Below are 27,268 nucleotides of genomic sequence, written 5' to 3'. Positions count from 1 at the left end.
TTTAAAGAGATAACCGGTGTTTTAAGTAATGAAACGAGTTTAGAAAATTCTATTTATATTTTTCAATTATTATAAAATAAAATAATCGTCTCATTATTTTAAAACACGTACCAACTTTAATACTCTATTTTATTGTTTATTACATTTATCACCAAACAAACATTTTAGTATCAATATATCACTCTTTCATAAGAAAATAAAAGAAAAGAAGCATAAACTCAACATATTAATTGGGTGACCAACGCTAAAACACTGACGCTTAACGCTTAAACTCACCACTCAACTCCCTAAAATCAGAGAGCTCACCGATTTCGTGGCGCTCAGCGCCAAAAGCGACGATCAGCATTCTAGAGCCTAGAGGCTCTCGGGTTTGACAACATCGAGCGTCACACCAAATTCCCGTCTATAAATCATCCATTAACCAAAACCAATACATGTTATCAATTACTCATCAAATTAAACATCAAATTCACTACATTTCAACCATTAATACGAACTAAAAGATCTCTAGATAAAAAATAAAAAATAATAGTTAGTTTCCCTTACGTAGTAAAAAAGCTTATACAACTCTAAAAAGTAACTACCCTTGACTTAGCTAAAACCACTCTATCTATACCTACAAACCATAAAATAATGATCAGGATTGATCTTTAAGGCCATTGATCGACAAAGAACTAGAAAAAGAGATTGAGTGGCACATGCGTTCAATCTATTTGCATGTGTGTTAAATTGAAAATCAAAAGAGAAAAATGAGTAGAAATTGACTTACTCTATATGAAAAATTGATTAGATAAAGGAGAATAACTCATTATAATGATCGTCTAGGTACCTCTAATTGTCAAAGAGATGACTTAAGAGTTAAAAATCTTAGAGAAAATGAAGAGAAAACTCAGAGAATGAGTTTTAGAAAAATGATAAATATTTTAGATAATAAAACGTGTTTATAAAATTCTATTTATATTATTTAATTATTTATATTTAAATAATTGATCTTATTATTTATAAACTCTTATATTTTTTTTATATGTTCTTAGATATATTTTTTTAGTTAAAGAAACAAACACTTATATAATTATTAATATCAAATTAAATATTTTCTCAATTCTTCTATACTCGTTATTATTATTATTATTATTATTCTTTTAAACCAGTGAACTAAGTAATTAAAAAACTAATTTTCCTTATATCTTATCATAATGACTCTTCTTATGTTAAAAGAAATAAAATTTATTATTATTATTAGATTTCATTCATTAAATTAAAATTTTATTTTATTTTGTATATTTGTTTATATTTTTATTACATTAAAATAGTAAAATTTTATGAAGAAAATAATTTTAAGAGAATAATAATTATTTTTAAACAAGTAAGCTATGTTAATATTTTGTGATATAGAAATTGTATAACTATTTTTTTTATTAGAATAATTATTGGTTTTTATTACATAATAGAATTATTTAATTTAAAAGTAACAATATAAAAATTAGTTTAATAGATACATTATCAAAGTGAAGAACGTATAAAATAATTTGCCAGACAGACGGGAGGCAGAAGAGAGGAAGAGCTAACCCACAAGTGGTGGCGCGCCACTCACTGCCACCAATTCCATCTTCTATTTCCGCCCTGAACAATTTACAAGTAAGGTAACAGTTAACAAACAGTTTCACTCACTCTCCTCAAATGCATGGAGGAGGAACGACAACAACCGCAGGTTCCTCTTTCCATTGACTGGGACCAACAATTTCAACACGACTCGCCGCCGCGGGAGGTCATCATCGTGCCGTCCTCCTCCATGGCCTCTGATCAGGACGACCTCAGCGCTCTTCCTGATCACAAACTGAAGGAGTCGATTCAGAGCATGAAGAGAACACTCGACGTTACTGGCAAGAATTTGCCCGACAATGGCGCCAAGCTTCGCGCTACCATCGACCGCTACCAGAAGGAACTTAGTCGCCGGGAATTGATGCGTCTTCGCCAGGTTCTGCTTTCTCGGTTTTTGTCATGTGGTGTTTGATTGAACTATTTATTTTCTAGGGTTTTTCCAATAATTTGTTTGTCTAATTTGTGTTATTTGTTTTTTTTCTTTTCGTTGCGTTTAGTTTGATTACTTATGTTTTGTTTGTGTTTTGGTTTTCCTTTGTAGAACAGGAAGTTGATGGGGACCAGAAGCCGCAGCCCGAACAAACTACAAGCTCAAGTGCTGTTACCAAGGGTAGGTTTTTTCCCCCTTTTGTATTGCGATTTCTGCGATGATTCAACGCTGGAGTATGTAGGATTGTATTTTTTTACATGGCAATGGTAGTTAAATGGAACGCATAATATGGTTGAAACTTGAAAGTCAAGCTTGGTGTTGGTGGGGAATCTAATGATATTTTCTGACAACTCCAACAAAGTGACTATTGAGACTGATGTATATGTGTATTTTAGTGCAATGATCTTCTGGTATGCAATGGCAATGGCGTAGTATTTGAGTCCTGCTATTATTGATTCTATGGTAAAAAGATGGGAAAAATATCTTGTTTTAAGTCTACCAAGTGTCATTTTTGTTCATTCTTGGAAAAAGAAGAAATTGTTGTCCTTATGAGATTACAAATATCAACATTGGAAACCTGATGTTTTGGCATTTATACCTGTAATGGTTTTTAATTGTGTGCTATAGTGGGATTGCGTCGCAGATATGCTTTTGGGCAATTTGGAATTCAAATGGCGTTTTGGTTTTGAGTAGTAGAGAAATCACGGTATCCGGTGGCTGGAGCAGTTGCAACTCTGTCTAGCAGCAAAAGCTCTAGTTCAGCTGGGTAGTTGTGATATCAAGGTAGGGCTTTTTAGGGAGTAATTTTGTGAATTTTCCATGGCCCCATATTTTTTAGTCAAGTAGAGGTTTCAAATGAAACCATACTTTTCCCGCTCTTGTCCGCATTCTGTCATAAACACTCATCCTTCTTGGGTAACTCTTTAGCCATCCTTGACTTCCATGGCATTCTAGCTCTATTTTGAATGTCTGTTCTCAATAGTTTCCATCCATTGCTGACCTGTGTAACCACATTTAGGCATTCCTTGTTTGTATTCTCTAGCGTCTCTTACACTGTGCTTTAACTTGTATCTAAACTTGAGCCCAATGTAAGTAAAATAGTGGAAGGAGCTCATTAAAATCATGTAAGACAGCATGAAGCTGTCTAAGATAAGCAAACAAGACCATCAAGATGTCGTGGAGCAAGAAGCATTAAGAGATCTTGGCACACAACATACAAACGTTGTGTGGTGCCATTGGTATAAAGGACACAAACCTCAATCCAAATTTATGCACGTCTCGTGGGGACAAAAATTAGGTTTGAGTGAGGTGTGAATAGTGGATTTAATAATACTATGGAGTTGAACATCGATCTTTATCCATTGTTCTCAATTTTCTGTTGGAACGGATTCAACAGTTGTATTGAGATGTGATTTGTCATCAAACCCACTTAACCATAACCCGGTTTTGGAAGCCCAAGTGGGATAGTTAGACTTGTTCATCTTCTCAATACTAACAATATGATTAGAAAAGATGGGAGAATATGTTCTAGAGGTTGATGTGATATTCGGAGACATTTTTTTTCTACAAAGCTGAAAATAATAATAGTAAACAGTATGAGAACTTAATGTCTATATAAGGACTTGTGAAGTTGATGGTTATAAGACTTTCTGAGTAACAGAACTTGGAGGTTGCTCCATGTAAACTTCTTTATTAAGATTGAAGTGCAAGAAATGATTTTTAATATTCAATTGGTAGAGATTAATGGCGAATGACAACCATGGAGAATAGTATGATAAAAACAATTTTACCGACTAGAAAGAAAATATCAATATAGTCTTGCCCATACATATGGGTGTAACCTTTTGCCACTGGATAACCGTGAAATGATCAATGTTTCCCTTACTACCAACTTTAGGGGTGTAAAATCAATCACGCCCAAAAGCAAACATGCCTTGGGAAAGAAGAGCCAAATCCCATCTGCCACTACTTTGGGGTGCCCATGTCTTGTTAATCATTGTTTACTTCCATTTTGGATGAGATATGCTTCACTTGAAGAGTTAGGGGTAGACATAGAAGACTAAGAAGAGGGGAGAGTATGATAATGCAAAGAAGAAAGACAATAGCTAAGACTAACATAGTGAGGAAGTGCGTTGCAAGTGGAACAAATATCTTTTCGTGGAGCCATGCACGCATCAATGTTTGGTGGTAGGCTTAGATTTAGTAAAGAAGATGGAAATGGTGACATGTATGGAATGACCTTTGCTATGTTTCCACAAATTGTCATAGAGGATGGTGTAATATTACTAACAGGTTGTTGCTGATGTTGATATGTTTGAAGGGGTCTCATAATTGGGGGAACATCATGGTGAACCTCAAACTCATCATGAGAAACAAAAGAAAGTGAGGGCAAGAGTGGGGTACTAACTCCACATGTCAAAGAAGAGTGAGCAGACTCGTAATAAGGGTAGCATATATTAATTGAAATGAAATACCTTTTGAAGGGTAGGAGAGAAACACTAATAACCTTTATATGATCATATATCTTAAGAAGGTATATTTGATAGATCACATTGAAGCTTTGTCAAGGCCTAGATTCAGATTATGAACAAAGCAAGTGGAGTCAAAGACATGATGAGGAAGTGTATGAAGAGGTGAATAAGGAAATGGGACATAATGAGGAACTTGTCATTTAGGACAAAGAATGACATGTGATTGATGAGGTAGAAGACTGAAAGTACAATGTTTCCCAAAAAATAGGGGGTAGCATAATCGTGGATGGGAAGAGTCAAAAAATGGTTTGGAGAGATGCCTATTTTCCCCCCTTAATCAGACCCTTTTTGTTGAGGTGTGTGGGCATAAGATATTTGATGAATGCCCTTTGGCACTGTAAATTGTTGAGGTAAAATTCATGTGCATTATCATTTTGATGAAAGCATTGGTATACCACATACAGGTAAAGCTAATGGGGTAAATAATTCAAGTTATTACATTACATGGTGGTTGCGAGCGGTATAAACTTATTTATATTAGCTATTCACAAATATAGGATATCTAAGTCAAAAGATTATATGCCTTTAAGCCACTATTGTTTCCATAAATATAGAATTAATGATTTTGAACGATTAAAATACCTGACTTTTATATTCTAAGAAATGATTGTTTTTGTAGGTGTGTCTAATGACTTGAGAGAAGAGACTTTGTCATCTCAAGTTCAACCACTATCCATTTTTACATCTTACTTTGTTAAAAAAATGGAAAATAGTGTAAGGTCCTTTGCATAATTTGTAAATTACTCAATTTTTTTCCTTCTAACTCACTGGAGATTACATTACCTGACTTTAATTTGTTAAGCAGACTAGTTGTACAGCTTCCGATGCATTTAAAAAAGAGATATCACATTTCAAACTTTGTGAGAACCAGAAAATGCAAGAAAATGCAGCTTCTGATGCATTTGGAAAAGAGACGTCACATTTCAATCATTCTGACAACCGGAAAATACCAGACCGTGGAACCTCTAGAAGAAGAAAGAGACATCGTTCATCATCAAGACAATTGCCGTTTCAGTGTCCTAGTAAACTTTCTAAACATGATACTTTTAGTGATGATAAAACTTGTAGAGCAGCTTCCACTTTTTCTCTGCGGAATATTGGGAGAAATCTGTCAAGATGCTACCCAAAAGTGTAAGTAAAAACATCTTGTGGTTTTTCATTCCAGTGCTTTTTGGAATGGTAACATTAATTGTTTTGCCATCGTTATTTTTCTTGAAATGTATTTTTTGTGGTTCATAAAACTTATGTTGTGCATTTTAGACTGTATGCCTATTAGATATATGCCTTGGGGTGTATCCATTGGTTTATGAGGTTGTGTATGCTTTTAAATTTGGTTTGGTATCTATGGAATTTGAGGATGCACAATAAAGGCTAGTCCATTTCATCCATATGCACAAATGGTATTTTTCATTCTCTCCATGTGATTCCAATGAATTTTCAATGGTACTTTGATCAGGGATTTGAATTTTAATCCTTTATTTGTTATAAATTCTTAGGGGCTGAGAGGAATTCTGCCATGCTATTCCAAGTATTCCATAGTGTTCAAGTGTCACTTTGGATAGCTAGAGGATGGTTTATTAATATCTATCTGAGCTATTTTTATGTCACAGGAACGGATTAGTGTAACTTATGATCTTTCATACTTAAATTAGTGCATTTATGATATTTACTACAAAATATGAATGTTAACTGCGCTGTGTATTGCAATTATGTTTCACTCCTGTTGTGTACAAAGTTTTTGTTCAAAGGTCATCACATCATCATCATTTACTGCAGAAAATTATTCATATGATTTCCTCTTCCGCACCCTTTTCTATTTATGTTGAAGATGATGGTGATATGGCTTGTTAGTTTTGCCTCTAACTAGGTTTTCTGAATGAATTCATAATGTTGGATCCTTATTTACTCGTTACCCACATGCTAGGAAGGACGTTTCTCAGGCAATTCAATTAGATGGCTCAAGGTCCAAGAAGGTGTGTCTATTTTTTCTTATATATCCATTCAAATTATAGTTAGCTCAGTACACGTGGCTGTTGTAGTTGTTGGTTACAAAAAGTGCTAAATCCCAATTTAATCAGTAGTTTGTTGATGATTTGACACGTCTTTAGCTTTACCAGTATTTACATTTTTTAAACAGGGTCAGCCCATTGTTCTTGATGTTGATGATGATGACGATGAGGCTCATATTGTGGAGAAAACTGAAAACCAATTTCCTGAATAGTAAGTGAATATAGTTTGCTTTAATTTTTTGTTTATTTGTTTCATCTTCTGCGAAATTCCCACAAAATTCTTTGTATTATTTGATTCCTGTCCATTTCTTTTCAGCCTGAAAGACGCTAAGATCTATTTTCCATCAAGGTACTTCTAAAGAATAATACAATAAAATGGTCATTCAACTATAATTTTTTCTTATTTGCTTTGCATGACCTGTCGAATTTTCTTGTGATGGTTCAGAGATGATCCAGAGTGTGTAGAAATTTGTTACAAAGACACAGATTGCCTTGCCCCCGAAGGCTATTTAACATCAACAATAATGAACTTCTACATTCAGTAAGTCTAGTTGTTAGCCTTCTCTAGTTTCTCATTTGCTTGTCCTTCTAAAAGAGTTTCATTTTGTGATGAAGAGATAGCTGCATAATCATGTTATCTTCTTTCTTTTATTACCCTGAACTCTTTGTATTTAATTTTAAATTGATGGAAAAAAACATAAATCAATGCATGCTTGATTGATAGAGCATTGAAGAAGAGGATTGAACATTTTTGGTTCTTAAATAAATTATAGGGGATTGTCTATGCTTATTTTTAAATTTCTGCTGGAGTTATTTAGTCTCTTCATGTTTTGTTGAATACAGTAAAAACTATGTATGAGATTAATCTCTCTTGTATTGAATATACGCATATAATAAAAGAAATACGGGTTAAGCCCAAAGTACAAATAAAAAATAATAACAAACTAACTAAAGATAAAAGATAAATATAAAATAAAGATAATATATCTAACACTCCCCCTCAAGCTAGTGCATACAAATTGTATGTACCAAACTTGTTACTAATATAATCGATAAAGACTTAGTGAAAATATCTCCTTTTGCACTCGAGTGACATCAAATTGCTAATGATTTGTAAGATAAATCTGGGAGGTTGCTCCATGTAAATCTTTTCTTGCAAATCGCTGTTGAGGAATGCATTGTTGACATCCAGTGGATAAAGAGGTCATTGTTGGAGAGCCACCACAACTATAAATAAACTAACAAAAGCCATCTTTTCCATGGGAGAAAAAGCATATATGGACGGGTCAAACGCAATGGCGATAAAAGGGAGGTTAGAAGAGACGACAATGGAAGAAGCCATGGATGAACAAGAGAGAGAAACCATAAAAATCCAAGATTCACCAATCAAGGCACCTCATAAAGGAAAAAGAGAAACCTTGATGCTTTGAATAGTTGCCTGAGAGGAGATGGGACGATAATGCACGATGAACCTGAAAGAGGAAAACGACGCTCTGAATTGCTACTAGCTAGCCACCATGCACGACGGAAAAGAGAGCAAATCCACAACATAAAAAGGTGCTGAGAGCGTGTAGGAGCTTCGATGAAGGCGTCGTTGATGGCATGGTGGTCGCTTGACCAAGACAATCAAAAGCCGAAACTAGAACTTCGGTAATGACAGTGATAGACGATGGTGCCGTTGGTAGCAGTAGATGGTGCCGCTTCCAGAAGCGGCGGGTGTAGTGACAACAAAATTTTTTTTTCCTCAAAAGAACCAAGCTCTGATACCATGTAAAATGTAGTAAAATCTATGTATGAGATTAATCTCCCTTGTGTTGAATATTCACACAGGGTCCTCTATTTATAATAGAAGAAATATGGGCTAAGTCCAAAATACAAATAAGAAATAATAACAAACTAACTAAAGATAAAAGATAAATATAAAATAAAGATAATATATCAAACAATTTTAATTTTGACAAACGCTTACTGAGAACCTCTAATGAGATAAGAAACTTCACATTGCTCATTTATTGATTAAATTGGTCCTTTGATGATTAATGACACAAGTTTTGTCCTTCAAAGACCAATGTGACGAGATTTCAAGGCCCGTTTGAATGGTGAAAACATCAAATTACACATTTCATAGATTTTAAGGCCCATTTGAATACTCTTAAATTTCAATTGTGTGTAAATACAAATACAACACACACATACATATACATATGCATATGCATATACATATACATATGCATATGCATATGCATATGCATATACATATGCATATGCATATACATATGCATATACATATACATATGCATATACATACACACACACACACACACATATATATATATATATATATATGTATATATGTATGTATATATGTATGTATGTATGTATATTTGTTGTTGTTGGTAGGATGTTAAGTGCATTACTAGAAGTTGTTAAAAGATTGTAGAGATCTATTTGTAATTACTACTTTAGGGTTAGAGTTTTCTATATATATAGAGGTTGATGTACTATTTCATATTAATCAATTAAATAAGAATCTTCATTCTTTCAGATTAATCCTTTCAAGTTGGAATTAGAGCTCCCGATCTTGGGAGCCCTGCATCTGCTAATGTGATGTATGTCAAATTGCAAGGCACCATCGTGCCCATATCCTTCTAGTAATACAAAGAGTGTTCATCCTTTTTATTTGGTTCATTCTTACATTTGGGGGCCTACATCAAACTCTAGTATTTGGTGCTAAATAGTTTGTTACTTTTATTGATGATTGTACCCTTGTTATATGAATTTTTCTCATGAAAGAAAAATCTGAAGTGTTACCTTATTTGTTAGATTCTTCCGTATGCTAAAAACACAATCAAACTCTAGTGTATTTGGTGGTAAATAGTTTGTTATATTTATTGATGATTGTACTCGTATGAAAGAAAAATCTGAAGTGTTACCTTATTTGTTAGATTCTTTCGTATGCTAAAAACACAATTTGGAAAGAATGTTTGGATTTTGATAATGGAAGGGAATGTAAATCATGCCATGTCTAAATTCCTTTCCGAGAATGGTGTTGTTTATGAATTCATATGTGTGGACACACCACCACAAAGTGACATTCTGAAAGAAAAAATAGGCATCTTTTTGAAGTGACAAGGGCACTTCTTTTCCAAATCTGTGTCCCTAAATCTAATTGGGGAGAGGCTATCCTCACTGTTGCCTATCTTATTAAATGACTACCCTCTTGGGTTCTAGATGGCTTAAGTCCCATTGAGTCTGTGTCCTCCTTCTTTCCATCTATTCCCTTTCTCTCTAGTTTTCATAGTCGAGTGTTTGAGTGTATGTACTTGTCCATATCCATAGTCAATTCCGTGAAAAGTTAGATTCTGAAGTTGTTAAATGCATATTCATTGGTTATGCATATAATAAAAAGGGATATTGTTGTTACCATTCTCTAAGTCGAAAGTCTTTTTACTTCCGTGGATGTTATTTTTGATGAAACTAAATCCTTTCACATGTGTCCTCAGCTTCAAGGGGAAATTTCTTTTGAAGCTAAGTATTTTGAATCTCTTGCTTTTTTAAATTGTTATATTTTTAGCTTTTTTTAAAATCTGTCATCTTCAATTATGTTCTCCAATTCTGTTTTACAATTTTCTTTATGCAGTTTTTTGCATATGTTATTTTGTCTGCCATACATTGGTTATATGCCCCCAACAACACCATCCTCCATATTTATATGGTGGAATTTTTGGCTGTCTGCCGACTCGCCATAGTCCAACATCCACCATCGATCGCACTTCACCCTTCCCATAATGCATGAAGAAATGAAATGAAGTGGATGGAAATAGGTTAGAAAAATAGAGCAGAGAGAAATAAATAGGAAATAGGGTGGAATTGAGTTATTTGATTCAAGAGAAATTGGAAAAAAAAACTATTGTAAGGTTGTTGCGTGATATCGGAGAGGAGAAAAATTAGATTATGTATAAAAATTCCATTTTACCCCTTACACGCACACAAGTAATGGACAAGCCATTTAATTGATTATGCAATGATGACATTGCATATCAATGGGCAACAGAGTGTATTTAATATATTACTATTCTCATATAATTGATTACATACATTTCCTGGATGACAATTGCGTATCTAGGGACAGCACCTGTCTTGATAAGCACCGTACTCTTCTTCCTTATCATTTCAGAAATATAGCCAAGCCAAGGCAAAGCCAAAAGAGTCATTATCTATTACTTAAAACTTTAGTGTTGATGTTTTGACCATCCAGCAAAGCAGAATGGAGCAGCCAATTGAAAAAGTAAGGGTAGTTTAGGAAAGTGAAGACATGTTGCCAATTTCTGGGTTTTTTCTCCGCACTTTAACAAGCAAATAACACAGTGGGGCCCTCCAACTACCAAACAACACAGTTTATCCGCATCCTATTTCCGCTCTCCACTCAATTTTTAGCCTATTTGTATGCAACTAATTAAACGCAGTGACAGAGAGAGGAAACTGTTCAGGAGTTTTTATTGTAAAGTTTGCTAATTTGTTCCGTTGTTTAATGAACCTAAAGCCAAGCTAGAGGTTGGTTGTTTAGTATACCTTAAGGAATAAAGTATTCGTAAGCTTTAAATGCCAAGTTTGTAAACTTGTGAATTCCTCGTCTGTTTAATTAAGCTTAAAGCAAAGCTTGAGGCTGGTTGTTTAGTAATACCAATGAGTTTGACTAAACATTTATCTACAGATTGAAGATTGAATATTTAGGAATAGATTAAGTCATTACTACTGTGTTATTACCTATTAAACTGACTATGTTTATATGTTATGATTGCTTTTTTTTCTCTATTTAGGTTTAATTATGGTGAACACATGAGTTATGTACTGCAGCGCAATAATAGTCCTTGGGACACATTTTCTCTGTTTAGTTTCTGAATTCTCTACTTATGGCATTTTCAATTGGATATAGATATTTGCAGCAGCAAGTATTGTTGACAACTGACTACCATTTTTTCAATACATATTTCTACAAGAAGCTCAAAGAAGCCGTTTCATACAAGGTGATTAATTATCTTTTAATTCATTGCTGTATCTGCATGAACAGATTATTTTTCTTCAGGAAGTAGACTCTTAAGCATTATTATATAATGCATAATTGATTTCAAAACATTACAAAATGTTTGCTGCATGACTAGTTTAAGTATCGGTTAATCAGATCTTGGTATTTTTGGTTGAGTTATTAAATTTCGGTTTTTCTTGATAGTTTTGAATGTATAAATCTGGGATTTAGCTAATGTCAGCAATGCATAAAATGTGAGTTGCTGACCCGATAACCTTCAACAACAAAACTAGTGACTTATACATTTTGTAGTTTTCTAGAAACTTACTTCATGTTGCTTTTTTGTGCCATAGGCAAGATTGTCGGACTCATTGGTTCTTTGTCAAGTTGTGGAATGCATGTAGCCTTGACTTGACTTGTAAACTTACAAGAGTTTGGCTCGTACAGAAATATCATAATCATAGTATTTGAACATCAATATAGTGCCAGAACTATAGTTAAAATCTAAATTTTACACATAAAATCGTAAGATCTTACAATTTTGCATAGTATTTCCGATTCAAATCTTCGAATCATGTGGATGGTCGTTTTTGTGTTGTCTGCTCCACCAACCGTTTACCTTTTTGGGTGTATGAGCTCAGTTCAAGTAAAACCTAAACCTAATTAAAAGTTAATGCAATTAAAAATTCACCTTGTTATGTGTGTTGTTAGCTGGCACCACTGCCCATTAAAAACTAATGCAATTAAAATTCACATTTTCTTTTGCAGCCGTAGCACTGGTTCACTTTCTTGGTGAATGGGGGTTTTAATTAAAACAAAATCCGAACCCAATTAAAAATTAAGGGTGTTTTGAGTTGCGGTGTTCACCTTCTTGACTTAATGGGTTTCAATTGAAATAAAAGCCAATTAAGGCACTTGTAAATTACAAACATCTCTCTTTATCACGTAACTTGCATTGGGTGCAAGTGCATTTCTCCACCGAAATACAATTAAATGTATACTTAATAAATTTGTAAAATCTACAATGTGTGTCATGATTTACAATTTTGTAAACCCTTCTGAATGCTAACCATACTTGATTTTAACTACCTTGGTACTATAAAATAATGAATATATGTGATTGTTATCGTCTAATTGGTACCTTTTTCACATACACCATATGGGAGGTTTCCAAACCCAACATATTGTTCAAATTGCTCAATATATTCCCCTATAGGTCCAATTTGACGCAAGCCAACCAAAACTTCAAATGGGTTCTGCAACCTTGTTGGCTGAAATCTTCTAACCATCGCATCTTTGAAGGCTTCCCATGTTGGATGCGGATGGCAGGTTTCCCACCATTGAAACCAATTCAAAGCTTTCCCCTCCAATGCCGCCATAACAACCTTCATTCGCTCCTCCTCACTAACCCCTTTCAAACGGAAATATTGCACTAATCTATTGGTCCACCCATAAGCCTCGTCCCCTGCAAACACAGGAATGTCCAACTTCCTCCATGTGGCAGAAATCCCAACAAAACTTCCTTCTTCATTACCCCATTATCCTCATGGCTATCCATGGCAACAAAATCTTGGGCCTCTTGATGCTTACTAGAGGATGCCAGGCATTAAACCACCCCTGTCAGTCCTTGAAACATCTCTTCTAACCACTGGATGCGACAATTATTCTCGTGTTCTTGTTCGTGGACGATCTTCTCCAACCCATCTCATCTTGCCTCCATTAACCTTCAGTATGCCCCCACTTCACCAGGAATGAGGCTTTGAATACCAAATGGTAGGTATTACAGACCTATACGAAACAACCTTAAAACATACACTAAGTTTCTTCCAAATGGAGAAATTGAAACAAACATACAACTTCTGGTTATTCGAGAGAACCAGACTCTCCACTTCCCTAGATTTACAGAACTTCCAAAAAACTAGATAAATATTGCTAAAAAACTGCCCATGCAGACTTTATAAAAGTTTGAAACAACTAAACTACCCCTTAGACAGTTAAATTGTCTGTCAGTTTTTATTCCTTCTAGTATAAACCTTCCCCTTGAACCTATCAGATCTACATGATAGTCATTGGAAAGTTGTAATGCAAATCCTTCTATACACAGAAAGCACACCATGTTGTAAACTAATATATGAATATGAAGGTAATTCCAAATCATTGGTTACTTTGGTGTGAATTGGACAAGATGACAGAAGTCCAACTTTGGATATTGTGTTCTTATTGGAGGAAACTTGATCTCTTGGAGGAGCAAATAGATACTAAATTCGTATACATGATGTCAAATCCACTCTTCTATTAGCAACCCAATCACATAAAGATTGTTTGTCACTTTATGAGAGAGAAAGTGCTCTCAAGAGATATCATCACTAACATTATTAGCTTCGATGACCATCACAATCTTGTTCCCTAAATCCCTCAAGGGCTCTCTTATTGACAACATATGTAACAAGGTTGGCTCTTATGACATATATTATCCACATCATGAGGTGGAGTTTTAAAGATATGGTTTGATTAGTGTTAGAATATTTATCCTATTTATCATCATATTGTGTCAAGGGTTACCCTATTTATCATGATTATATTGTGTCTAGGATTACCCTATTTATCATGATTAGATTGTCTAGGGTTACCCTAATTATCATGTAATTTTGTATCAATTTCTTTTTATAAATAGAAGATTAAGAGAAGGATCAATTAAGCCCTCGAGAATTATTTTACAGCTTCAATCTCAAGTTGGTATCAAAGTAGGTTGTTTAAGTCTCTTCTTACTCTGTCTTTTCTGTTGTCGGTGGCTCGTGGCCGCCGCTATAGCGGCCTTAAAAGTTTCATCTTTTCTGAAATACCTCAATGAGCAGTCCCACTCTAGTTTCTATCTATTCTCCAAACCCTAGTTGCTATCCGCAACTGTCTGACATCGTTTTCCATTGTCCGGTATCGTTTGCCACTGTTTGGCACCGTTTGCCGCTGTCCACCATCGTCTGACACTGTTTTGCCACTGTGAGGAGTTGTCCATTGAAGTTTGTCATCATCAACCTTTGTTCCCTGCCATTCTGACGCTGTCCGCCACTAGCCACCGTCATAGTTTAGTTCGGCGACCAATGGATCTGGACCGTCTCCTTGAGCAACGGCCAACCCCGCCGATGTCGAGGTCTAGTTCTCATCCATGCGCCGCCACACGCTCCACATCTGTCCGACGTTCGCCTCTACCGCTGTCGCGTTTTCTCTAGAAAAGTTAGGGATTTTGTGTGCCTCGAGGAGCGCGACCCATCTCTGGTGGTCGTTGCCTCATTCTCCTCCACATGTGTCGTCACCCGGCTTCTCTCCGATTAGCTTCCGACGTGTGTTTGTCACACGCCACCTTCCCGGTGTTGGAATCACATTGCGCCACTGTCGTTCGTCTTGTCAGACCTCCTTCTCTCTGTTCTGAACCTCTAGGTGTGCCAGCCACAGATTCCACCCATCAATCTCGTGTTTCCACTGTGCCGCATTGGCGAGGGAGTAGTGGCAGCAACCAAGCAAGCCGTGTTGCTATTGTTCGTGCCTCTTCTGAAGGGCTTTTTGCACCAAGCCATGTTGCTATTGCTCGTGCCTCTTCTGAAGGGCTTTATGCATCACCAATGGTTTCTAGTGGTGTTTTGGTTTCTGCCATTACCACGTTCTTTCTTCTCTTTTCTTATGTGCCACAATTATTAAAAGAAAAAAAAGTGCCTTTGCTTCCGCACTGTTTCTTGATTATTTTTGTTCGATTTGTTCTAGCTCTTTGTTGATGGTAACTAGCCCGCTCTAATGACCTTAGTCTCCTTCAATGATGTGTGTTTAGCATTGTATGTTGTAGTAGTTGTGATGCTCTTGTTGGGTGTCATTTATTTACAAGTCTCCAAGGACAGTCGGTGGTTAATATCAAGGAATTTCAACATCAAAGTCATGGGTTGAAGGTTGCATGAGGAGTCTATTTCTGGCGAGATTCAAAATCTTAGTCAACAATTTCACAGCCCTTTGTTAGATCTGTTTTTGGGTCCTTTGATGAATAAAGGAGACCATTATGTTCTTCCACCTTCACGATTTGTCATCGACGCGTCATCATTTCCGCCGTTTGTCGTGAGGGGGAGTATGTTTCCAGCCACTGCACTTTTGTCCTTTCAGCAACTGCAGGCCCCATCACCCCATTAGTTAGTGATGACAGTCCTTGTAATTTTTTCGCTTTCAGCCACCGCAGACCCCATCCTTACTTGATGGCAATCCCGTCCTTGCAGTTTGTCATTGTTGTCATTCTACTTGAAGTTTCATGGTGCTAGTTGAAGTTTTGCAGTTGTCCACCACGGGTCCAATCCATAAGCTGCTGTTAGTTCCATAAGCTGCTGTTAGTTGTTCGTCGACTCGTGATTGCACATCTGTTTGCTGCACACTCTTCAAGACAAATCATATATGTCAAATTGAGTTTATCTATTCCAAGCTTGGTAATACAATTTGTATGTTCCAGCTTGAGGAGGAGTGTTAGAATATTTACCCTATTTATCATTATATTGTAAGGGTTACCCTATTTATCATGATTATATTGTGTCTAGGGTTGTCCTATTTATCATGATCATATTGTCTAGGGTTACTCTAATTATCATGTAATCTTATATCAATTTATTCTTATAAATAGAAGATTATGAGAGGGATCAATTAAGCCCTCGAGAATTATTTTACAGCCTAAATCTCAAGTATTACATTAAAATGAAAAATATCTTAGTTGTTTCGGAGTGTAGGATTGAGGTCAACGTCCAATGTCTAGGAAGTAGTCCAAGAGATCCCTAAGTTGTCTTATGCTCCAAGTCTCTTGTAGTTGTTTGTCCAAGCTGTTTGGAGGACACCTGCAGAAGGTACTTCGATGCCAAAGTCAATTTAGCGTTTGACAGTTCAGATGTTAATGATGTTAATAGTACAATAAATGCAATCACCTACCTCCTAACCTCAAACTTATGTATGTTTATAGATTTTGGAGTGAGCTTTTGATTAGCAAAGACCTAATTACGACCTAATTGGTGGTAATCACACTTTATCTTAAGTTGTTCAACATTAGAGTTAATTGTCCTGCCAACTGACCGATCGGTCGAACTCTACAATTGTTCGATCTTGATGGTAATTCGTTCAGGCGTCTGACTACTAGTTGACTATTCGGTCTGCGGCTAACTGGACAGTCATACGGTATAGTAGTTAGTCCTCATTATTGTTATTAATTAATTAATTGATTTTGTTCCCTATAATTGTATCTTTTGTATTATAAATAAGAGTACTTGTGTGTACATGACAAAGTTGCAACAATCCTTTCTATAAATAGAAAATGGATGGAGCTGTGAGATTGAAATTGTTTCTTATAACACTTTATTCCTTAAAGGAAAAATTATCTCTGTTCCCTTGACTAATTTGAGGATTTTTATATTTATCCCTACTAGCGGGACTTTGGATGTTGATAATTAGGTCCCTGAACTTTTAAATATTTTTTCATTGTGGTCATATAGCATATTTGCATCTGGATTCCGTACTTCCATTAAGTACATGCATCTCATTGAAAATGTTCACGGACCAAGTCAGTAGTTTAATTAATTATTGGTCCTCTAACTTTTCAATTTTTTTTAACAAGGTTCCGATACATAATAGAATCCTAATGGAAATGGGCCTGGGACCGAATTGAAATTTATTTTTAAGTTTATGGATCTAATTACAAACATCTAAAGTATAAGACTTATTTTTATAAAAAAGTCCTCAAATAATTCAGAAGCCGGCAAACTTAACTAATTTAAATGTAAAATAATGAAGGTTTGAATAGAGAAGAGAGTAGAGTATTTTGGGTCAGAAAATAATGAGAATTTGTAAGTTTGATTCTCTATTTGTTGCAAAGATGCTTTTAATTAACTTCTATCTTTACATTCCTTAAATTCCTTTCAATTTGTACTTTTTTCTATATATCTTCTAATTTATTATTTATTGTTAAATATCTAGCAAAGTGATAGGGATGTGATCTTTGCAAAGTTCAGAAGATGGTGGAAGGGTGTAAATATTTTTCAGAAGGCGTATGTTTTGATTCCGATACACGAGGAGTAAGTTTTCTTCATTATCATTGAACTTTTGTTTGTAAATGATGATCTTGTGAATGTTTATAAGTTCTTTTTGTACTTTTATAAGTTTCGTAAAGGCCTTATTTTATATTTTTACTTTTACTAAAATTTGATAAAAAAAACATTGGGTTCCATTAAATTAAATAATGAATTTATTTGCGAATAAGTGACTCTTATTCGCAAAAATCTCAAAAATCGCAAAAGACCTCGTCAATCTCTCGCCAGACTTGGGCACCAACCCTGGAAACAACGTTCCCCAGGCAAGTGTGGTGGAGGGGCCCACCACTACCACCGGACACTCAGCAGGAGCTGGGCCTGGTGGTATTAAGTCCCCCTCTGTTGGGTCTTTCGAGGAGGAGGTTCCCTGTGGGTTACACAAACACCAATAACATCTTAGCCAACTATATAAGGGATCGACACCACTCTTTACCCAAAACCTTAAGGCTAGGGGTTAATGGGTCTTTCATCTTTATATACTGCTATACTTTCTCATTTCTATCCAATGTGGGACTTGGACTCACTTGGATTCCCAACAATCTCCCCGTCAAGGGTGAGTCCCTTCCACATAGGTACACTCCCCCTCCAGCGGATATCAGATAGGGGGCAAGGTAATAAGATATATCAGAGTTAAGTACCAAAATTATTTGATAGACCTGAAAGGAATAAGGGGAAGTGGATAGTGTACGAGAGAAGGAAGAGGCACAACTGATGCGATTAACTAACTAACGGTCTGGAACTTAACTGCCTTTAGCAGTTAAGTGAGGAGGGAAACCATTATAAATAGGAGAGTTAGTGTAGGAGGGGGGACTTTTGGTTAATTGTTTGTTAAACAGGTTCTGTCCTGGGGAGAGGGTTAGGCCTCTATTGTTCATTGTATAGAGATATTCTTTTGTGAATAAAAGAGATCTTTCTTCATTACCTGGTGTTTTTGGTGTGAGTTTGGAGTATTGATTAGGTTCGTTGTGGAGGATTCTATCAAATTGGTCCGACCTGCCGGATCCATTGATAGCCAAACGTGATGGAGGGAAGAGTGGTGACGGGTGCGGAACAGATGGAAGCGGTGGAGGTGGCGTTGGCAGAAACGAAAGCGGAAACGGTGTACCTGCGGCATGAAACCGGGACGCTGAGGCAGAACTGTGAGATGATGCGCCAAGATATCCAAGCGATTTTGACGATCTTGAAAGACCGCAAGACCGACATTAGAGGGGTGCGACGGGATGGGAGTGAATCGTCTGTCAATGATAACGCCGGAGGATCAGGAGACGATGGGGGCCAAACCGGAGCAGGACGTACGAGGGCGATGATCAATTGGCGGAAGCGGGTGGACTTGCCCGTGTTTGAAGGTGGCGAACCCTGGAATTGGATGAGTCGGGCGGAAAAATTTTTCGAGGTACAAAAAGTGGAAGAAGAGGAGAGGATGCAACTGGCGTTTATCAGCATGGAAGGGTACGCCGGAAGCTGGTTCCGATTCTGGCGGGAGAAGACTAAGAACTACTCGTGGGAGGGGTTGAAAAGAGCATTGGTAATTCGCTTCGGAGGAGGAACTCGGGGAACCGTCTATGAGAAGCTATCGGCGATCAGACAGACGGGGCCGGTGGAAGACTACGCCAGGGATTTTGAGGTGTTAGTGGGTCAGACGACTCAAATTCCAGAGGAGCAAATCCTGGGTTATTTTATGGCGGGTCTCAGGGAAGAGGTGAGCGACCAGGTGAGACCGCATGATCCGCCAGACCTTATGACCGCGATGCGGGTCGCGAGGGACGTTGAAAAATTTTGTGCGCCGTTGAAGACGGGAGGAGGATCGGGGTACAAAAATCTAAGTTCGTGGGGGCGGTCGGCGGGAACAGTCGCGCGGGTGGACCCACCGAGAGAAACGCAGAATCGAGGGGGAACCATCGAGAGTGTCGGGTTGGTTAAGAGGGAGACGACCCAAGGAGGAGGCGTTGCCAGAACCACCGGTGACGGGAGAGATCGAGGCCCGCGAAACCTACCGTATGCGGAGTACTTGAAAAGGAGAGAGGAGGGCAAATGTTTCCGCTGCGGAGGGCCGTTTGGTCCGGGTCATTGGTGCCCGGAACGGGGACTTCGCATGTTGATTGTGGTGGATGAGGAGGAGGAAGACAACGGCGAGACGGAAACAGAAGTGAACATCGCTCAAATGGAACTGTCGGCTTTGTCAGCAGGGGGGTTGTCGTCCCCCAAAACGATGAAGTTGTGGGGGCGGATAGGTCGGCGAGAGGTCTTGGTGCTGATCGACAGTGGCGCGAGCCACAATTTCATTAGTCGCAGAGTAGTGGAGGAGCTGGGGTTGAAGGTGGAGGATACCCAGCCGTATCTCGTGTGCTTGGGGGATGGTCAACGGAAGAAGATTAGGGGGTGTTGTGAACAGGTGGCCGTAAAGGTCGGAGAAGCTGATATCGTTGAACGATTTTATTTGTTCGAGTTAGGAGGGGTAGAGTTAATTCTGGGGATAGACTGGTTGAGGAAATTGGAGAAGGTGACGGTGGACTGGGGAACCTTAAGCATGATTTACCGACAGGGAGAAGAGGAGATCACCATTAAAGGTGACCCCACATTAGAAAGAAAGATCGTGGGACCCAGAACTTTATCAAAAGTAGATGACGTGGAAGTTTGCTTACTGATTTGGGAGTTGGGCTTGCTGGAGGCCCAGAACGTGAATCAGAATGGTAAGGACCTTTTTGAAGGACAGAGGGAGGAACTGGGAGAATTATTGGGCCGGTATCACAAGGTGTTCGCAGAGCCCACTAGTCTTCCACCTGAAAGAGAGAGGGTGCACCAGATAAAGCTGAAGGAGGGAATGGACCCAGTGAACGTCCGGCCATATCGGTATCCGCATGTCATGAAGGGAGAGATCGAACGGCAAGTTGCGGAAATGCTTCGAACTGGGGTGATCCGGCCGAGCCACAGCCCGTATTCAAGCCCAGTCATTTTGGTAAAGAAGAAGGACGGGAGCTGGCGGTTTTGCGTCGACTACAGGGCGCTCAATCGGGCCACCGTACCAGACAAATTTCCGATTCCCGTGATTGAAGAATTGTTGGATGAGCTGAAAGGAGCGTGTTACTTTTCAAAGATAGATTTGAGAGCGGGATATCACCAAATTCGCATGGACAAGGGGGATATAGAGAAGACAGCATTCCGGACGCATCAAGGGCACTACGAATTTGTGGTGATGCCCTTCGAACTCACTAACGCGCCGGCGACTTTTCAAAGTTCGATGAACAGTCTCTTCCAACCCTTTTTGAGAAGGTTCGTCCTCGTCTTTTTCGACGATATCTTAGTTTACAGCCGATCATGGGGGGAGCATCTGAAGCATGTGGAGACGGTGTTGTCCGTCCTGGAGCGTGATGGCTGGGTGGCAAATAAGGGGAAGTGTGAGTTTGGGCAGACTAAAGTAAGGTACTTGGGCCATGTGATTTCGCAAAAAGGGGTCGAAATGGATGCGGAAAAGGTATCGGCAGTAAAGGAGTGGAAGAGACCGAAAACTCTGAAGGGGCTGAGAGGGTTCTTGGGGCTAACGGGGTATTACCGGAAGTTCGTAAAAGACTACGGCAAGATTGCCAACCCGTTAACGGAGTTGTTAAAAAAAGGGGGATTCGTTTGGAACGATAAGGAAGAGGAGGCATGGGAAAATCTGAAGGAAGCAATGACGACGGCGCCCGTATTATCCTTGCCAGATTTTCGGCAGCCGTTCCATATTGAATGTGATGCATCTGGTCGAGGAGTCGGAGCGGTGCTGATGCAGAATAAGAAACCTATCGCCTACTTCAGCAAGGCGTTGTCGGAGCGGACGCTAAGTAAGTCAATTTACGAGAAGGAATTAATGGCGCTGGTGATGGCCATTCAACACTGGAGGCCATATCTTCTGGGTCAGCGATTTGTGGTTCACACCGATCAGAAAAGTCTAAGACACTTGCTTGAACAGCGCATCACTACCCAAAACCAACAAAATTGGATTGCGAAGCTGATGGGGTACGATTTTGAGATCGTATATAAGGCGGGTACGTTGAATCAGGTAGCTGATGCTTTGTCGAGAAAAAAAGAAGAGGAAGGCACGGAGGAGGGGGAACTCAGGGTGGTGGCTAGACCATACTGGCAAGATTTTGAAGAAGTAACCAGGGAAGTGGCAGCGGATCCGATTTTGCAGAAAGTGGTGGAAGAAATCAAAGCAGACCCGAACACACATCCTGCGTATTCTCTGGAGAATGAAAGGCTTCATTACAAGGGCCGGCTGGTGTTGTCAGCCAAGTCTTCGTGGATTGCCACATTAATAGCAGAATTTCACGTAACGCAGGCAGGGGGCCATTCCGGAGTTTATCGAACCTACCGGAGAATCGCTCAATCCCTATTTTGGAGGGGGATAAAGAAGGACGTGACCGAGTTCGTAGCACGATGCAGTGTATGTCAGCAACACAAATATCTGTCTTCTTCTCCTCAGGGGTTATTGCAGCCATTGCCGATTCCAAACGCGGTGTGGGAAGATTTGAGCTTAGATTTCATTGTAAGGCTACCCAAATCCAGAGGGCATGATGCGATATTAGTTGTGGTGGATCGTTTGAGTAAGTACGCCCATTTTCTGCCCTTAAAACATCCTTACACAGCCCGAACGGTTGCTGAGGTTTTCACGCGGGAGATTGTTCGGTTACATGGGATTCCTCAGTCGGTGGTAAGTGACCGAGACCCCTTGTTTCTTAGTCTTTTCTGGAAAGAACTCTTTAAGGGATTGGGGACGAAGCTGAAAATGAGTACGGCTTACCATCCCGAGACGGACGACCAAACTGAAGTCGTGAACAGGGTGCTAGAAGGATACCTCCGATGTTTTTGTTCGGAGCAACCTACAGGATGGATGGCGGTCTTACCTTGGGCTGAGTATTGGTATAATACTAGCTATCAAGGAGCTATAAAGTGCACCCCATTTGAGACAGTCTATGGGAGGCAACCTCCCTCGTTGCATAGATACATTCCGGGAGAAACTTTAGTTGAGGCAGTGAGTCAAGAGCTTTTGACCCGTGATGAGGCTTTGAGACAGTTGAAATTTCATTTGGAGAAGGCACAAGAACAGATGATAAGGCAAGCGAACAAGAAAAGGAAACCAGCGAATTTTGAAGTGGGAGATTGGGTTTATCTAAGGATAAGACCCCATAGGCAGACTTCAATGCCAACTAGGCTGCACCCAAAATTGTCGGCGAGGTACTTTGGGCCGTTCCAGATCAGTCAGAGAGTAGGGGAGGTAGCTTACAAGTTGCAGTTACCAGATACAGCGCGGATCCATCCCGTTTTTCACGTATCCCAATTAAAAAAGGCTATAGAGGAGCGAAGGGTAGAAAAGGAATTACCGCGAGAATTGCAAGTAGAAGGGCCGTCTTTCTGGCCAGTGGGAGTTTTGGGGAGAAGGCAAGCTCAACAGGGAAAGAAGACAGTGCCACAATTGCTGATTGAGTGGCAGGAAGGAGGTTCGGATGGGGCAACTTGGGAGGATGAGGCAACTATCAGAGAACAATATCCTGACTTCAACCTTGGGGACAAGGTTGAATTTCAGGCGGAGGGTATTGATAGACCTGAAAGGAATAAGGGGAAGTGGATAGTGTACGAGAGAAGGAAGAGGCACAACTGATGCGATTAACTAACTAACGGTCTGGCACTTAACTGCCTTTAGCAGTTAAGTGAGGAGGGAAACCATTATAAATAGGAGAGTTAGTGTAGGAGGGGGGACTTTTGGTTAATTGTTTGTTAAACAGGTTCTGTCCTGGGGAGAGGGTTAGGCCTCTATTGTTCATTGTATAGAGATATTCTTTTGTGAATAAAAGAGATCTTTCTTCATTACCTGGTGTTTTTGGTGTGAGTTTGGAGTATTGATTAGGTTCGTTGTGGAGGATTCTATCATTATTGCTCTTCAGGAGAATGGTAACCTAAATCTCATTCTCATTCAAATATTTTATTCTAATTTATTTTGGATTTTCTTTTTCTTGTATGTTGGTTTCCCATTTTGGATGCTCCAGCAATTTTTATGCTTTGTTGGTTTTCTTTGGTATAACTTTTCTAAGCATCTCTTCTTCTGCCTTAACATTATTTTCATATGATTAACTAACACTGGCTACTGTTATATCATTTGTCTATGCTTTATTCTATTATGCCCTTCCTGCCAAAATTTTGTAGTTGACAAGAGCATATTGTCATATCTTTATCTTACCTTCTCCCTTTACTCAGTTCTCGGTTTGTTACTCATGATGTTTGATATATCCAGCCTTCACTGGAGCTTGATCATTATTTGTATCCCAGACAAAGAAGATGAATCGGGGCCAATCATACTTCATTTGGATTCTTTGGGTCTTCACTCTAGTAAATCAGTTTTTGATAATATTAAAAGGTGAGATTAAAGTATTTATTGTTGTATCTCATGTTGTGACATTAACATTTCATCGATACAAATGATGATTTGCTCAAACACACATCTTGCCACTTCCACTCTGCTATAACTTTTAAGGTGCTTGTGAAGTTGGCATGATATATATATATGTTTTTTTTATTAAATTATGATGATGTTTTCTTGTAGTCAGCAAATATGATTATCTGATCAAGGTTTTGTAAGCTACATACATGATGTCTTATTTTAAAAAAAGTCACGTGTTTTGATTCACCATTTTCATGGAAGCATTGGAATAGATATCAGTATATTATTTGCTAATGGAAATGAATGCTTTTGCAACAACCCAAATTCTATTTCAATTTCACTTCTATGCATTTGTAAACTTTTAGCTAGCAATTTTGTTTTTCTCAACACAACTTTTATGCATCTAAATATCTTCGGACTTCAGAATCTTAACTGGAATTCTTTTGATGACTTTTTTACTTTATATTCTATATGCATTCCCAGCTGCAACGAAATGTGGTCACTTATGCTTTAGTTATGTGGCTTTGTAACGTTGTTGTAAGGACTGTTTCTGAGAAAGTGGCTGACCTAGTCACTTAGTCGGCACCTTTAAAGTGTATGATAATTTTCTCCCAGACCTAGTGACCTCAATAAAATTGATGGTTTGAACGGTGCAAACCAATTCTGTATATGCTATAAGCATTTATCTTAATTCAAACATCAAGACTTAATAATGTGAAATTATGTATTGTAGCTATTTGATTGAAGAAAAGAACTATATGGATCGGGAAGATGTGTCTTCAAATGTTTCAATTGCAGACAGAATATGGAAGTGCCTTCCTCGTAGAATTGAATGTCAGATCATTGCGGTAAATTTGCAAGCTGTACATCTAGAGTAATGTGCTAACTTAGGTCTTGTTCTTTTGAGTGGATTTGAGGGAGTGGATTTGAGAGGATTTGAAGATAAATTTTTTTGTCGTTTATTTGAGTGAATTTGGAGGTAAATGAGAATGAATTTGGAAATAAATTTTTTTAATTTGTCACGTCAATACCATTCTATACTAATTCTCATAAATTTTATTTCCAAATTCACTCAAATAAACGACAAAAAAATTTATCTTCAAATCTCCTCAAATCCACTCAAAAGAACAAGGTCTTAGTGATACTATTTATGATAATTTGAAGTTGAAGATAAGCATATCTTTCACCATTTTTTCTTGGTGAAATGAATGTTTGACGTCTAATTTAGAATAGGTGTCGGAGTTCTTGAGAGTTTTTCTTAGTGATTACATTCAAAGGAATGAGGTTCGTCTTCAGAACCTCCCAAGAAAACTATGTTTCTTATTAGGTTTAGCCTTCACGTGAAAAGAGATTGAAAATTGTTTCAAAACTTTAATTGGATGCTGCAGGTCCAGCTTAATGAAGTTAGATTCTTAAAATTGATGATGAAAAGGAAAACAGCAAAACTATTTTGCAGTTGTTTCAACAATTATAGTCATTATTTTTTTTTTTGCCTGAAAATTTTCATCGTGTTGCATTTACACATTGCACCAGGTTCCCCAACAGAAGAATGAGTATGACTGTGGTCTTTTTGTATTGTACTTCATTGAGCGTTTCATGGAGGTGGCACCTGAGAGACTGAAAAAGAAAGATTTGGCAATGGTAATAGCTACGCTTCTTTACAAATATAAGTTTATTTCAAAAAATTGGTTTGCTGTTGACTTGTACTTATCAACTTACAGTTTGGAAAACGATGGTTCAAACCCGAAGAGGCTTCCAATTTGAGAGTGAAAATCCGTAAATTGCTTGTAGAAAAATTAGAGAATTCAATGAGGGATAATTGTGACCTAGAATCTTCTCCTTCATCATCTGGTGGCCCTGCAACTGAGTGTGTTGAGTCCGCCAAGGATTCTATGGCGTAACATGCAATCATGAATTGCAATTCTCATTTCCTTGAACCAACAATCTTTTGATATTTTCATATTGTTGGCGCCAATGGCTTTTTTTGTTTGTACAGACATCAGCCATTGAGCTGATAATTTTTGGATAATTTCCTACGACCTGGTTACTGCAGCAGTCGTTAATACAAGAAAGGATGGCTGACCCTTTGGTATGAACAAATAACAATCAACCATTTCTTGTGGGTTAGGTCATCTTTCCAAATGTATAGCAGGAAACGGCACAAAGCTGTCTATTAGAGTTAATAGCTTTCGTATCCACCCCTTTATTTATACTTAATTAATTTCATTTTATAATTTCGATGCAAGTTATCCAAGCTTTGCTTTCGTATCCTCATTCATTTATCTGTGACCTAAGATTGAAAGAAACGTCTGAAGATGTACAGTGATATGGAATTTAAAGTATTACATGTTTTAGGTAAGGGAGCCATTGTGTTGATGCAGTGGTTAATTTAGGCTTGGTAAATGAAAAACAATTTAAATGGTATATTTTTATGCTCCTAATATTAGTTTTTGTGAGAAATAGAGAAGATTGGGAGAAAATATCCTTTGTGTGTTTAACCTACACATAGGGTAGTTTATTTATATTGTAAGATATGGGTCAATGTCCTTAATACAGAATAGACTAAGTCCAAATAACAGAAAAAAACATCTTAACATCTAACACTCCCCCTCAAGCTGGAGCATATAAATCATATGTTCCAAGCTTGTTACAAAGATAATCAATTCTAGGTCCTCGTAAGGACTTAGTGAATATGTCTGCCAACTTAGTGAATATCCAGAAGTAGACCTCCTATTAGAAGGGGAACCAGCCCAATCAGCATCTGAATAGCAAACGATTTTTGTATCGTTGTTAGGGCCATATAGCAAATCTTTTCCAGGTGATCTTTTAATATACTTCAGTATACGAACAACTGCATCCCAATGGTCTTCACATGGGGAGTTTAGAAATTGACTCACCACACTAACTGCGAAGGAAATGTCAGGACGCGTAACAGTAAGATAATTTAATTTACAACCTAGTCTTCTGTACCGTTCAGGATCTGAGAAAGGCTCCCCCTAATTTGGTAGGAGTTTGATGTTAGGGTCCATAGGTGTCTCAACAAATTTACAGTTCATTAACCCTGTTTCCTCCAAGATGTCTAACGCATACTTCCTCTGAGATATGACAATACCATCATTGGATTGTGCTACTTCAATACCCAAAAAGTACCGGAGTTTGT

The 27,268-nt window shown here is 38.0% G+C and overlaps 1 protein-coding gene across 4 annotated transcripts; it reads left to right on the top strand.

The window, feature by feature from the left end:
• Positions 1–1,523: 1,523 nt before the first annotated feature.
• On the top strand, positions 1,524–26,325 carry LOC108321448 (ubiquitin-like-specific protease 1D). 4 transcript variants are annotated; one of them, XM_017553195.2, is made up of 14 exons: positions 1,524–1,978; positions 2,149–2,212; positions 5,183–5,277; positions 5,369–5,694; positions 6,488–6,536; positions 6,701–6,783; positions 6,889–6,921; positions 7,018–7,113; positions 11,509–11,599; positions 17,584–17,681; positions 23,962–24,084; positions 24,842–24,956; positions 25,642–25,749; positions 25,830–26,325. In XM_017553195.2, exons 1-14 carry the CDS (start codon positions 1,685–1,687, stop codon positions 26,007–26,009), a joined length of 1,755 nt encoding a protein of 584 aa, XP_017408684.1. In that variant the 5' UTR covers positions 1,524–1,684; the 3' UTR covers positions 26,010–26,325. The 4 variants fall into 4 exon arrangements, with proteins under 4 accessions (XP_017408684.1, XP_052730778.1, XP_052730783.1 ...); XM_052874818.1 differs by having other exon boundaries at positions 5,366–5,694; XM_052874823.1 differs by having other exon boundaries at positions 5,366–5,694; positions 25,858–26,018.
• The last annotated feature ends 943 nt before the right edge of the window (positions 26,326–27,268 follow it).

Source organism: Vigna angularis, chromosome 1 (genome assembly GCF_016808095.1).
Source record: "Vigna angularis cultivar LongXiaoDou No.4 chromosome 1, ASM1680809v1, whole genome shotgun sequence".
NCBI classification, from domain to species: domain Eukaryota; kingdom Viridiplantae; phylum Streptophyta; class Magnoliopsida; order Fabales; family Fabaceae; genus Vigna; species Vigna angularis.
Note: the sequence above shows the minus strand (reverse complement) of the source record. Positions and strands in the feature narration are given on the sequence as shown.

Bases quoted from the DNA above. Each gene is read 5' to 3' on its own strand.
- LOC108321448 (XM_052874818.1), top strand. From the start codon at position 1,685: ATGGAGGAGGAACGACAACAACCGCAGGTTCCTCTTTCCATTGACTGG. The intron at 6,784-6,888 runs GTAAGTGAATAT...ATTTCTTTTCAG, and splicing joins GAAAACCAATTTCCTGAATA to CCTGAAAGACGCTAAGATCT. The intron at 11,600-17,583 runs GTGATTAATTAT...TTAAATATCTAG, and splicing joins AAGAAGCCGTTTCATACAAG to CAAAGTGATAGGGATGTGAT.